This window comes from Vigna radiata, chromosome 7 (genome assembly GCF_000741045.1).
Source record: "Vigna radiata var. radiata cultivar VC1973A chromosome 7, Vradiata_ver6, whole genome shotgun sequence".
NCBI classification, from domain to species: domain Eukaryota; kingdom Viridiplantae; phylum Streptophyta; class Magnoliopsida; order Fabales; family Fabaceae; genus Vigna; species Vigna radiata.
This window is the reverse complement of record NC_028357.1, coordinates 5,719,105-5,732,187: the sequence shown is the minus strand read 5'-3', so window position 1 is coordinate 5,732,187 and position 13,083 is coordinate 5,719,105. Positions and strand designations below refer to the sequence as shown.

General features: G+C 36.6%; 1 protein-coding gene across 1 annotated transcript; it reads right to left on the bottom strand.

Moving 5' to 3' along the window:
- Nucleotides 1-253: 253 nt before the first annotated feature.
- Nucleotides 254-736, bottom strand: LOC106765982. Its single transcript, XM_014650744.1, has one exon. The coding sequence runs from the start codon at nucleotides 734-736 to the stop codon at nucleotides 254-256; it is 483 nt and encodes a 160-aa protein (XP_014506230.1).
- Between the last annotated feature and the right edge of the window lie 12,347 nt (nucleotides 737-13,083).

Here is a 13,083-nt window from a genome sequence, read left to right as displayed (position 1 = left end):
TTCCCTTTCATTTGACTGAAATATAATCACCATTGCTTATTTTGACTTTGGTGATGTTGGTTGGCTTTAAATCTTTGAAAAGCTCCTTGTCATAGGTCATATGGTTTATGCAACCACTATAATCAACCAACTTTCATTTTCTTCAATACTTGCAAAATAGGTGGCCATAAATAATTGATCTTCCTCCTCCTCCTAATCAACAACTTTAGCTTCTTCCTCTTGCGGTTGATTTTTGCTCATGCATATGACTGCTTCATGTCCAATTTGATTGCACTTTATGCATTTGGCATCTATTCTCCTCCAACATCTGAATGGAGGGTAACCCATTTTTATTTTCACCCTTTCCTTTGTTGTAATTATTTGCACTGCTCTGATTGTTGGCTGGACGATTCTTCTTGTAGTTTTTTGCTTGTTGGCTCTTAGCAAGAAGAGCACCTTCAGTAGCATAACCTTCCCTCATCAATCTTCGTTGTTCTTGGGCCTCGAAGGCATGTATCACTTCAACAAGAGTGATTTTAGAAATATCCTTTGTATTTTCCAAAGAAGCAATAGTTGCTTCATACCTTTCTGGTACCTTCACCAAAATTTTCTCAACAATTCTGGAATCTGCAAAATTACTTCCCAATAATTTTATCTTGTTGGCAATACCTAACAATTTTTCTGAGTACTCCTTGATTGTGTTAGACGCTTTCATACTTTGAAGTTCAAATTCTCTCATCAAGTTAAGCACTTGCATACTTGGAATTTTTTTTTTATCTCCAGTATATTCTCTTTATAGATAATCCCAAATTGCTTTTGCTGATTTGAGAGTCATGATCCTAGTAAAGATGGTTGCAGAGATGCCAACATAAAGACATGACTTTGCTTTTGCTTTTCAGGTTTTCTTCTCCTTATGATTTTTTATCTAGGCCACAATGGAATTGTCACGCAGCGGAAGGATTTCATAATCTTCTTATGTGGCTTCCCAAAGATCTAAAGCTTCTATGTAAGCCTCCATTTTAATAGCCCAAAGATCGTAGTTTTCCCCATTGAAAATTGTAAGAGTTGCTTAGGAAAAACTTGTTTCAGAATCCATTCTAAGGTCCCGTAAGAAAAAAAGTTCTAGATACCACTTGTTGGTGTTTATAGGAAACCAAAGTTTTTTAATAAGGAACAAAAATGAACATAAATGAACGGGAAAATATATTGAAGGAGAATATATGGAAAGAGAACAATGAAAACTTACTTTATTAAATCAGAAAACATTACAATTTATAAAATTTAAAAAATAACTACTCACTAACAAGGTGTTCCAAGAATGAAGCCATTAAATAAAATGCATGAATCAGAAATAACAAACCAAAACTGATTCCTTAAAAGTAGGGAAAAAATAAAATAGAATTAAAAGGTGGGCATGTTTTAGTCTTGAAGCAATTTTTAACATGATGAAATATGTGTTTTTAATTGTGATAAAGGTGCCCAACGTTAAGTGATTAGACAAGGAAAACAAAAGGAAATAAGCCCCCTCCCAAGTAACAAAATGTCTCACTCAAAAGCTTTCTCAAAGCCCAAAGGGAAGCAAACCGAGAACGTGCAGAGGGTACCATCTAAACTTTCTCACTCTCGGTTATGGTTAAAAAGAAAAAGACTTAGCATGCGAAAAGTTACCCTTCTCTTTCTCTCTCTCTCTTTCTCTCTTGTCAAACCTAGATTCATGCACAAGGTGAAAGACATATTGGCCAAATATCAATCTACAATAGCATACAAAAGAAAAAGGCACCCTAAAGTCCTCTCTCCTCTTATTAGCTAATCTACTTTATTGGGTCCCACTTTCACTCTCATTCAAAACACTACACGAGATAGGTAGAGCAAAGGGTAAGAGGGCGTTAACACTAAGGTTTCCTCTGCTAGCACGTGTCACAAACTAAATTCTCTCTCCACATTAAAATCAACGAAAAACAAAACAATAATAGAACCACCCATCCACGTGCAACACGAATCAACTAGCCCCTTCCCCACTTGACAGTATGGGCCAATGCGGGCCCCACCCCAGCCAATCAGCGAAAAGACACAAAAAGGAAACTAAGGAACCTTTTAGACACTTCTCCCATTGTTAACACCCTGGCAAGTGTATCAGATCGTATCAAGTAATAATAGACATTAAGTCCGAATATTGTTTCCCAAGGGATTCTTAGGCCTAATCGTTTAAGTGAATTGATTTCTTAAGACTTGATAAAGATTAAATTTAGATTTTGTAGTGAAAAAACTAAAATAAACATGTAAATGCAAAAATTTGATCAATTGACAGATAAATATATGAATGAATGGTGTTGTTGGGGTTTACGGTTTCATACTAATCCACTCTCCTATATCTACTATTCTTATTCGTTATTAATATTCGTGCAACTTTCTAAATTACTCTAAACCCGATGTCTCGGCGAAGAGAGCCTACTCCCAATTACTAGTTTATTATGTCTAGTTTCCCTAGTAATTAGTCATGTATTTCAGTGTACAGAAGCTTAAAGAAATTGACTGTCCTATTCCAGTGTCTAGGTAATATTTCATAATCAAGAGAATTCCCCTCATGTCTAGATTTTTCCGTGTGTGTCCATATCGAAAAAATCAATGATCATGATTTGGATGAGTTAAACAAAGCAAGCATGAAGTATAAAGAAGAAAACTCAAACTATTGATGACTAAAGTATATGAATAAAATAAGAACTTCGATATAAGAGAGTTTCAAAAGGATTACATCGTTCCCCAACAACAAAGGGTTTAGCTCACCATTGTCATGGTGAAACTATATGAATTGAATGGAAAGAATGAAAAAGATAACTCTGGAATTGAAAGATTGGAGCTTTCGCATCTAAAATTCGCCTCCAAGGAGTGAGAATGAGTGTTTTTGCATCTTTTCTCTACCAAAAGATAACCCTAAGGGTCGCACAAATCTATTTATAAACTATGAAAAATTACAGAAAACAGGCCCAAGCCCAACTACAGCGCTCAGAGCTGGTTTCACCGCTCAGCGGTAGGTGCGATACTTAAGTAAGACGCTCAGGCATTTGGCAGTGTTGTCTCTGAGAAGGCCAGCGCTCAGCGCTGGATCGGGCGCTCAGCGGTGTGCGAGGCTCTAACTTTTCCCCTCAACGTTGGCGCTTAAGAATTTAGCAGTGGCTCTTTTCACAAAGTTGGCGCTCAGCGCTAAAACTTGCGCTGAGCGGTGGCTGCGATTCTTCCTTTGCACCATTTTTCATCCTTTCTTGAGTCCAACTCCTTCCTACTTCACTCTCCATCATTCAATTCTCGTCTAACCCTGTCAAAACAAGGAAAACCAAGCATAATATCTCTAAAACCACCTTTGACTCTTCTTTTAACCTAACTAAAGAAATTTGCATGAGTTCAAGCTAATTTCTAAGTTATAAAGGGTGTGTTTTGTATCAAAATTAAGTATGAAAAAAACGGTTTTTGAACCGTTATCCCAGCCCCAAACTTAGAATTTTGCTTGCCCTCAAACAAAACAAGATGTAACTCAGTTTTCAAACAATCAATACAATGGATTAATACTCTCCAAAACTTTTTCTTCCAAGACAAGTAATCACTCTCAGCTCATCATACAAATATCAGTCAAGATGTATAGATGCATTACTTCCATTAAACTCAATATGGTGTTCACATAATCACAGTCTTTCCAATAGATGCTATTATCATGAATGACCAATTAACCAAGCACGAATGCAATCATGTATAACTGGAACTACTCATCACCAAGAAAAGTGGTTCACTCAAGCACACAGTGTATATTGAGGTGACTCATTCTCTCTACTATCACAATGTTACACAAATTAACTTTGCCTTTCATTTAACCACAATCAATCATACTCACACACAAGTTATCATCACAAGGACTTTTTATGGCTTGTAACGTGGTTGGGCTAAGAAGAACATTGGTTTTTCTTGATCACAAAATCATTGAGTTAAGAGAGTTATTCACATTTATAATTTTTATTTTACATAGGTATTACACATTGTTTGAAAGCATTTTAGATAAATCTTTCTTTGTTTTTAGGAGCATTCTTTACATTTGCATTTGAAAATTTTTTGGAAGAATTTTACTTTGAAACTTAGATAAGGGTAATCTAAGGAAACTCTGACTAGGAAGGACTTGGTTTTTACGTTTGTCCATTGTGACTTACCTGTCCTTCCTAAGAGCTACTTGGAACATTCTTACGTTATTGTTTCTCTTTAAATCATCCACCCAAAAAGAAACTTTTACTTGTGACAATCTTTTCATTCATAGTTATGAAGTGTTTTGAAAACCTTATGAACTCTTTTGAACTTCACATGAGTAAACATTCTCATCATTCAAGTGTTCATAATATTATAAGAGATAGCTAAGAGGACTTAAATCTTAGGAATGAATATTCACAAAAAAGTAAGTAAGCTAGAAAGTATGTTTACTCAATTTATAATGGACCAAAAAGACGAAAAAAAAAGGAAACCTTATGTAGGAGAAGAAGGTACACTAGACTCTCCTAATAGAAATGAGCTTCATAATAGTCACCACAAGGAAAACTTCTATCATTCTAGTTTGCATGATCATTTTTGGGATCATGATCGTTTCTATTATAAGTATAGTGAGGATGAGTTGTATAACACCCTTAGTAGGATGCCACTAATTTACAATTTTCTCAAACCATTTCCATAAAACATTCATTTTGGATAATAAAAAACTTTGTTCAATTATAACACGAAAGCAAAACCATAATTGTAAACGTCGTCCATATAAAACAAAAATATCGGGATGTCACTTATACATAAAAACACAAAGTTTGAAAACCTTAAAACAATGAAAAAAATAAATGATAAACCTCAAACTTAAACTTCCCAATTCTCGTCAGCTACTTCGAACCAGTCTGATCTGTAACACCATTTACTTTTATACAAGTACGATCATCGCAGGTGGAAACCACAACCACAAACATGCAAGAGTGAGCAACCAGAAATATCATACCATTTAACACAGTATATTCATATTAAACATTGAATAAAACAAACCATAGAATCATATTATGAAACTATTAGAATCAAATTATGCATTGTGTCGTCACAACCTGTTCTTAATAAAAAGTGATTTGAGTCGTCTTACATCACAACTTTAAACCTATCTCCCCGAATTCTCAATAACTAACGAGTAAAAATATCAATACTACGTGCATCAGCGCACTATACTCAACACGAGCCAAAGCCTTTGGGCAAGACATCTAACCCTTTCGAGTCCTCGTGCAGGAGGAAGGGTGACACTCGAATCTCTATCTCCACACGAGACTCAACTCCTTGACGTATCGCAATATGAAAATCCCACTTATCTAACAACAATACAAAGAAAAACATAGTTTTATGTTTACAACACAATTCATTACATGTAATAACTAACCAATGGTATATAAAAAAATACACAGATAAATATTTAACTTCACTATCCAGTGCTAAGATGACAAGAAAACCCAAGTGGGCCCACTTGGCCCATTAATACTCAACAAGAACATCATAGCCGCTACCAGCCAACAGAAATTCATCAATTAATACATACATTGATAAAAAAAAAAATTTGGTCACGGTCTCTCTCCCCTTTTGGATTTAATACAGGACCATGGTATTTTAACAACTTTTTGACAACAAATTATGTGTCACTACTTTATTGGTTCGTATATTTGAAACGGACTAATCACAAGCTATCACATAAGCGGTTGTAAAAAAGTTGTCAAAAAAAGTTGTTAAAGATACATTTTCCTTTAATACATTATGTAAGTTAAACCAACAAAAGAGATGGACACCCTAGACACTCCCATGTAACTCAACTAAAAGAAGGAGGAATACCCCTTCATTATAAAAATACATATACATTCACAAAGGAAAAAGACAGAAAAAATATTCATACCCACATGTAACGACCCTCTATGCGTAGTCATTTTTCTTGGTTGAAGTCTTTCTTCCAACAACACCCTCTTCTCTTTTCCTTTTCTATCCCAAGAATAACCATCCTCCCTCTATCCCTTATTTCATGCCCATTTCTCCCGTACTTCTCTCCTAGTTTCCTCTCCCTCATCAAGTGCTCCTATTCATTTTTCCGCATTACCCTTATTCATTCTAGGTTATACTCTCACCCACTTTATCTCCCTTCTCATCTAAACACTCATCTTCTTACCTCATGTGTAACTCTTTCTTTCTTTCTTCCCTTGAACTTCTAACAAAAATTTGTCCATTCTTCTTCCTTCTTCTCTATCTTTACTTTCACGTGCTTCCACTCTCCACCCTTCTTCTATTTCTCTCCTTTCACTTCCTTCTCTCGTCCAATCAACCACTCTCTGTCAGGAAAACCCAAGATTTTCCTCTAACCCAATGAAATACACCACATCCCTTATGTAGTGAAGAAAAGAAAGAAACGAGACCCTTAAGCCCATGGGGTCACTCTAGTTTAGAGAGTGTGAAATAAGGTTAAACATGGTGCAACCAAAATGAAGTACATGACCTAGAGGTCCTATGCGAATCACCCCAAAAACCACAGTTTCCACTGAATTGAAAGAAACACCAAACCCCTACCCTTTACAAGGTTAATCAGAAGACATAAAGTAAAGGAAAATGCTCTGACGAATATCGAGCAAAACCATCATTCTCCCATAACACGGACCCATCCAAACAACACCCTCACATCTCATAAGATTAGAGAATGTAATCATAGTAATAGAATATCATGAAACATTACCTAACCCATGAAAATACTGCCCAACACCCCCAACAACTAGTAGATTTTGGTGTGCTCCCCTTACCTTGGTTTATCCAAAAGATTGCTAGAGTTCCTTTGAATCCTAGAAGACATTAGATGGTCTCTCCTTTCCCATGGCAGCAACAACAACTTCTTTCCTCTCCTTGGGTCTCACAGTTTCGGTCGAGAACAATGATATTCCCTCTTTCTTTCTCGAATAATCATTCTCTTCACTTATAATGGAAAGGGTTAGGGTTGACTCTGTTAAAAGATTGAAACAGGTAACCCTAAATTCGAGGTCAGGTACCTCCTAAGAAAGTTAAGAGAAGAGAATGAAATATATTTTTTCTGCCCTTTCCAAATGCACAATACAACTATTAAAATAGTTACTCCAAAGATTCCCCTAGGACAAGTGGCAAACAGACCAAATAAAAAACTAACAAAACCATAATAAATTTCTTCTAGAACATCAGGAAATAATTAAAATGAGATATACTAGTGATGAATGAAATCAGACCACCCAGTTGGTCTTTTTATGAATCTTTTAGGCCTTGCACCCTCATCCAAAGGACCTTGCATAACAATAACATCCGCTTTTGCAAGGACCTTGTCCTTAAGGTCATACAATGATTTGAGTTCTTGTCATTTTTCCCATGACATGTCTCCAGATGAGGAACACCATCCACAGGTATTGTCTTAAAATTCAAAACAGCCAATGGAGTGACAAGGGGGCTATTTTCAACAGGCACTCGTAATGGCATGAAGCTCCCAAACATAAGCAGAGGACTTGGATAAACGATGGCATAACATTTTACTGAAATAGGCAATCGGATGATTGTATTGAGTTAATATCGCACCCATCGTTGATCTAGAGGCATCCGTTTGCACATAGAATGTTTTAGAGAAATCAGGCAATGACAAAACAATAGTACTAGTCATAGCAGATTTCAATGTATCAAATGCTTGTTGAGTTGTGGAAGACCATGTGATATTCCTTTTCTTGAGAAGGCCTGTCAAGGGTTGTGCGATTGCTGCATAACCATGTACGAACTTGTGATAATACCTTGTTAATCTCAAGAATCTAATAGATCCCAGGTCATCCAACAACTCATCAACAGTGGGAACTGGAAATTGGTCTTTAACCGTGATGGCATTCAAAGCGCGATAATCCACGCACATCCTCCGTGAGCCGTCCTTCTTTTTCAAGAGGAGAATCGGGGAAGAGAATGGACTTGTGCTGAGATTGTTGACAACACAATATCTATATCAACCTGGTTTTTGATGATGAAAACACACTGCTTAATAACACACATATGTTGTTGTTGTGTTACATGTTCTTATGCTTATTGATTGGTATACTTGTTGAACATGTGTATGTGATAAGTGGCTGTGTGAATGCATACTTATTGTACTTGTACTTGTTACATCATTTTTGGATGCATTGCACATATTTTGAAAGATGAAAACCACAAGCACTTTTGTGAACTTATAACTGTGTGACAAAGCTGTAGTAAAGTCGACTCCAATATTAATTGAATTGACTGTACAAAATTCTTTGTACAGATTTTGAGAACGGTGCTTTGTGAGATTTTGAGAAGAAAAGAATTTCAAAATGTTCTTACATGTTGAAGTCGACTATGTGCGCCGCACATTCGACTGTATCTGTTGTTTGATTTGAAATTATGTTATGCTCTTATACAGTAACAACTATATTTTAGAAAGTTAGTTGAGCATTGAATAATTGGTCAACTATATTAAATGAGAATTTATTTTTGGTTGACTGGGTGCTACTTGGTTGACAAACTGTTATAACTGTCGAACCTAGTCGACTGTATTAGTAGCATATTCGACTATGAGAAACTCTGAAAAACAGAATTCTATAAATTGACAGAACATGAAGTTGTTCTAAGACTTTTGATAATTTGACATTTTCATATTCTGTTTCAAATAGATTTCTCCGTGATTGAGAGCTCTAAGAATTCTCCAAGAAGACCGTGGTGATCGTTCTTGAAAGAGATTCCAAAGGAGACTTGTTGTGCGCTTATTAATTGATCATCATCTACACATTGAAGGTGTATCTGGGTTGATCAAGAAGTTATTCTAGCTTAGCATCTGTGAAGATTGTTGCATTGGACTCGTTGTGATTATAGGGGTTAGACTCGTGGAGTCTTGTTCACGTTGAGGATTGTTCGACATGGTGTTACAGATTGCAGGAGAGGGGATTCTTGCTGCAAGTCTGGTTTTGTTGTTGCAACTATATTTTGGTTAGAAGGTTAGAGAGGAGATCTATATTTTTGACGTAGAGGTCTTCTATAAATTCCTTGTTGTAAAAACCTTTACCATTATAGTGCATTTGATTCCTAGGTTGGAAGGACACTGGATGTAGGCATTGTTGGCCGAACAAGTATAAAAACCAGTGTTTGAATTTCTCTATCCCTTCTCTTTTATATTCAATCGACTGCACTATCTGCGTAGTCAACTAAGATATTCTGCTGCACTTATTTTTCATTACTTGCAATTCAAGAAAGACTTGTAAATTTTTCAACTTTGTGCGAAAGATTTTTAAAAGACTCTGATTTTGAAAACTCACCAATGCACCCCCTCTTGGTGTAAATTGAAGCCTACCTGTTTCTCAACAACTTGAACTTGGTTGTATCCACCTTGATGCAAGCATTTTGTAAACCTGCTTCTCTATTTCCAATTTCTGAGTGTGAGTATACTTGTAAGGCCTAACATTGGCAGGATGAGAATTAGGGAAGAGAGGAATGACGTGATCAGTTCCACGTGATGGGGGCAAATATGTTGGCTCAGAAAATAAGGAGGAGATTGACGTGTTTAATTATTGTACTTTAGGATCAGAATGTACAGGAAGAGAGTAGTGTGTAGAACCTGGACGAACTACTATAGAGAAAAGTTGGGCTGTAGGATCTAAACGAGCAACATGTCTAAACTGATGCAAGGAAATAGAAATGGGTTGTGGCCCCTAATCACCTTTGAGTTCGATGATAGATTGATTAAAGACAAATTTCATAGTCAGTGTTTGGTAACCCATTAATATAATTGTTTTAACCATTGGGCCCCAAGGACAACATCAGATCCCCCCATATCTAGCACATACAAGTCTATGTGAAAGGAATGTCCTTGAATTAACAACTCCACTGTAGAACACACTGTAGTACATGTCAATTCTTCGCCACTCCCAACCAGTACTTTGACAAATGTGATGGGTGATTAGGTCAGGCCCAAACGAATTGCCACTTCCTTTTGAATGAAATATGCGTGTTAACCCATCCACCAACACACGGATCTGATTATGGCCAATATGACCCTTGAGACAAAGCGTTTTTGGGGCCTCGACACCAAACAATGCATGTAAACTGATTTGGGCTGGTAAGTCCAATAATTCCATGGGTTGTATAGGTTGCTCATCCATTCGCGAATCAGGGTCCAAACTCGGTGGATCTGAGGCCAACCCACTCGTGGAGTCTTCCCTTTCAATGATAAGAAGAAGGAATCAAGTTGGGCACTGATGAGATCTTGAGTATTTTTTATTGCAATTAAAGCAAAGCCCTTTCTCACGGCAGTCTGCCATCTCTTCCTCTGTCAACTATCGATAACGAGTTTTCAAACATGAAGGAGGCAAGATGGGAGGAAGAGGTTTCGGTGGTAGTTGCTGAATAAGAGCGGGAACAATGCACGTAGGAGATGGAAAGTGCCAGGATGAGAGTGGTTTCATGCGTTGAACGCTAGAAAGATCCCATAATTTCTCTTTCTGCAACCGAGCCAAACCCATCGCTATCGACAACATTTGTGGTTGTTGAGCCATCACCTCACAACAGATTTCTGACTTGAGGCCGGAGAGGAAACAACTCAATAGGATGGCCGATGACAGCCCAATCACGCGATTTGCAGTGGCCTCAAATTCATTTAGGTAAGCAGAAACAAAAGATGTCTGAGAAAGCTTAAAGAGCTTACCCCTTGGGTCTTCAAAGGCAGTGGGAGCAAATTTGGCCTCGAGAGCTTGCAACAAGTGAGTCCAGGAAAGAATTTGGCCGTTATGGTACATCCATTGAAACCATGTCAAAGCCACCCCATTAAGATAGAAAGATGCAACAGTGATACGTTCCTCTTCAGGTGTGTCATGGTAGTCAAAAAATTGGGTAATCTTAAAAATCCATCCAACAAGGTCAGTACCGTCAAAACGGGGTACATCCAAATTCAAGAAATGACGTTGTGAAGATGTGTTGGCAATGGAATGGAATGGTGAAGGGGATGAAAGGGATTCCGAGTAAGAAAGACGAGTGTGCATATTGGTCATTTGGGTGCAAAAGATTGACATCTGTGAGAGTATTTCATCAAGCTTATAAGAAAGGGTTTTAAGGCGTGTGTTATCTACCATGGAAGAGAACGTGACGAGAGCACCAAATGTTAAAAGATTGAAACAGGGAACCCTGAATTTGAGGTCAGGTACCACCTAAGAAAGTTAAGAGAAGAGAATGAAATATATTTTTTCTGCCCTTTCCAAATGCACAATACAACTATTAAAATAGTTACTCCAAAGGTTCTCCTAGGACAGGTGGCACACAGGCCAAATAAAAAACTAAAAAAACCATAACAAACTTCTTCTAGAACATCAGGAAACAATTAAAATGGGATATACTAGTGATGAATGAAATCAGACCACCTAGTTGGTCCTTTTAGCAATCTTTTGGGCCTTGCACCCTCATCCAAAAGAACCTTGCATAATAGGCTCTCTTCTCTCTTTCGGCTACTGTCCGTCTTCCCCTCACACTTAACCTAAAAATACCCCTCAAAACCCTCCTCTCTCTGCTTCTTAAAAGGCCCGAAAATATACTCCCAATATTCTCACTTAAAACTCACCCTAGAGTTTCCTTTATCTTCCTATACTACCTTCCTAAAATAACCTAGCCTTCAAGGTGTAGAGTTTGTGGCTACAAATGCTTATTATTATACCCATCAAGCTTTCTAACTTGGATCAAATGAATGAGGAGAAATGCCCCTCATGTATTACACAAGGTATGCTAAAAACAAATTCAACTTGGCCTAAGCAAAACAATGAGAGAAATAAAAAAAAAAAACTTTCTTGCCTCTGCACGTAATTCCCATGCACACATAATTTCTCTATCATCCAAAGTAAAAGGAAAACAAGCAAAGGGGGAAGAGGGAATCACTCCCTAACAGCTCACGGTCACGCTCCCTTCTCTTTCACAACATGGTGGGCCATCGTCGGCCCACTTTCATGCACACACATAATCACTTGACCAAAGTAATTCTGTTGACATTATAACGCAACTATCAACTTATAAACCTTATTTCAAACATTTTCAAAAATTAAAATAAAAACTACTATTAATTAATTTTTTATTTCCTTTTTTATTATATTCTCCATCGAAAAACACATTATAAATAATTTATTAGATACTATAAAATAAAATAAAATAATAAAAAAAATTATTTTATAAAGGTCTTATAAGTTGTGTTTAAGAGTTCAGAATACAATTTTACATTTTGGTAGAGAAGTTGATCCGATGTCATACTTAGCTTGGGAAGAAAAGGTTGAAAAACTTCATCAATTCATTATTAAGTGTAGTAAGTTTCATATAGTTTGGTTGTGTTCTTCTAGATTCGTGAGGCATGCATATAATTGGTGGCATCAAAGGTAAAATGGTGTTAAAAGTGGTATAAAATCACCAATTAAAGATTGGAATGATCTAAGAGCATACATGAGAAGAAAATTTGTTCCACCTTTTTTCGAGAAAAATCAAGAGCTCATGAAAAGAGAGAACTCATGGTGAAAGATAGAAAAAATAATAGAAGTGAAATGGAGTTCTTTCATAAAGAAAAAGTTGAGAAGCTCTTGAGGGACAATGAGAAAATAGATATTGAAAGAAATAAAAAGGAGCAAAGACAACTAGCTTGGAAAGAAAAAAAGAGAAAGAAGCTCTAAAAGCTAAAGAAGAGGAACTCTTAAGAGTAAGAGAGGAGGAAGCTAGAAAGGAAAAAGGAAGAGAGAAAGAAGAAATTGAAAGAAGAGAAAGGGAGGAGAAAGAAAGAGAAGAGATTAAGAGAAAAGAAAAGGAGAAGGAAGAAATCTTACTCAAATAAAAAGTGTTACTCAAGGCACCTCCTACTTTTCCAATCATAATTGAGTCAATAGTTTTAAAGGAAGTTTTTGAATATTTGAATTCTTATCATTTTATTGATTTCAACCTTTACTTTCGAAAGTCTTTTATCTCCACTTTCACTCCCTATCATTTCTAACTCCTCCATAACCTTTGAAAAATCATCCTTTGAATTTTTGTCGCCTAACAAGTTACAAA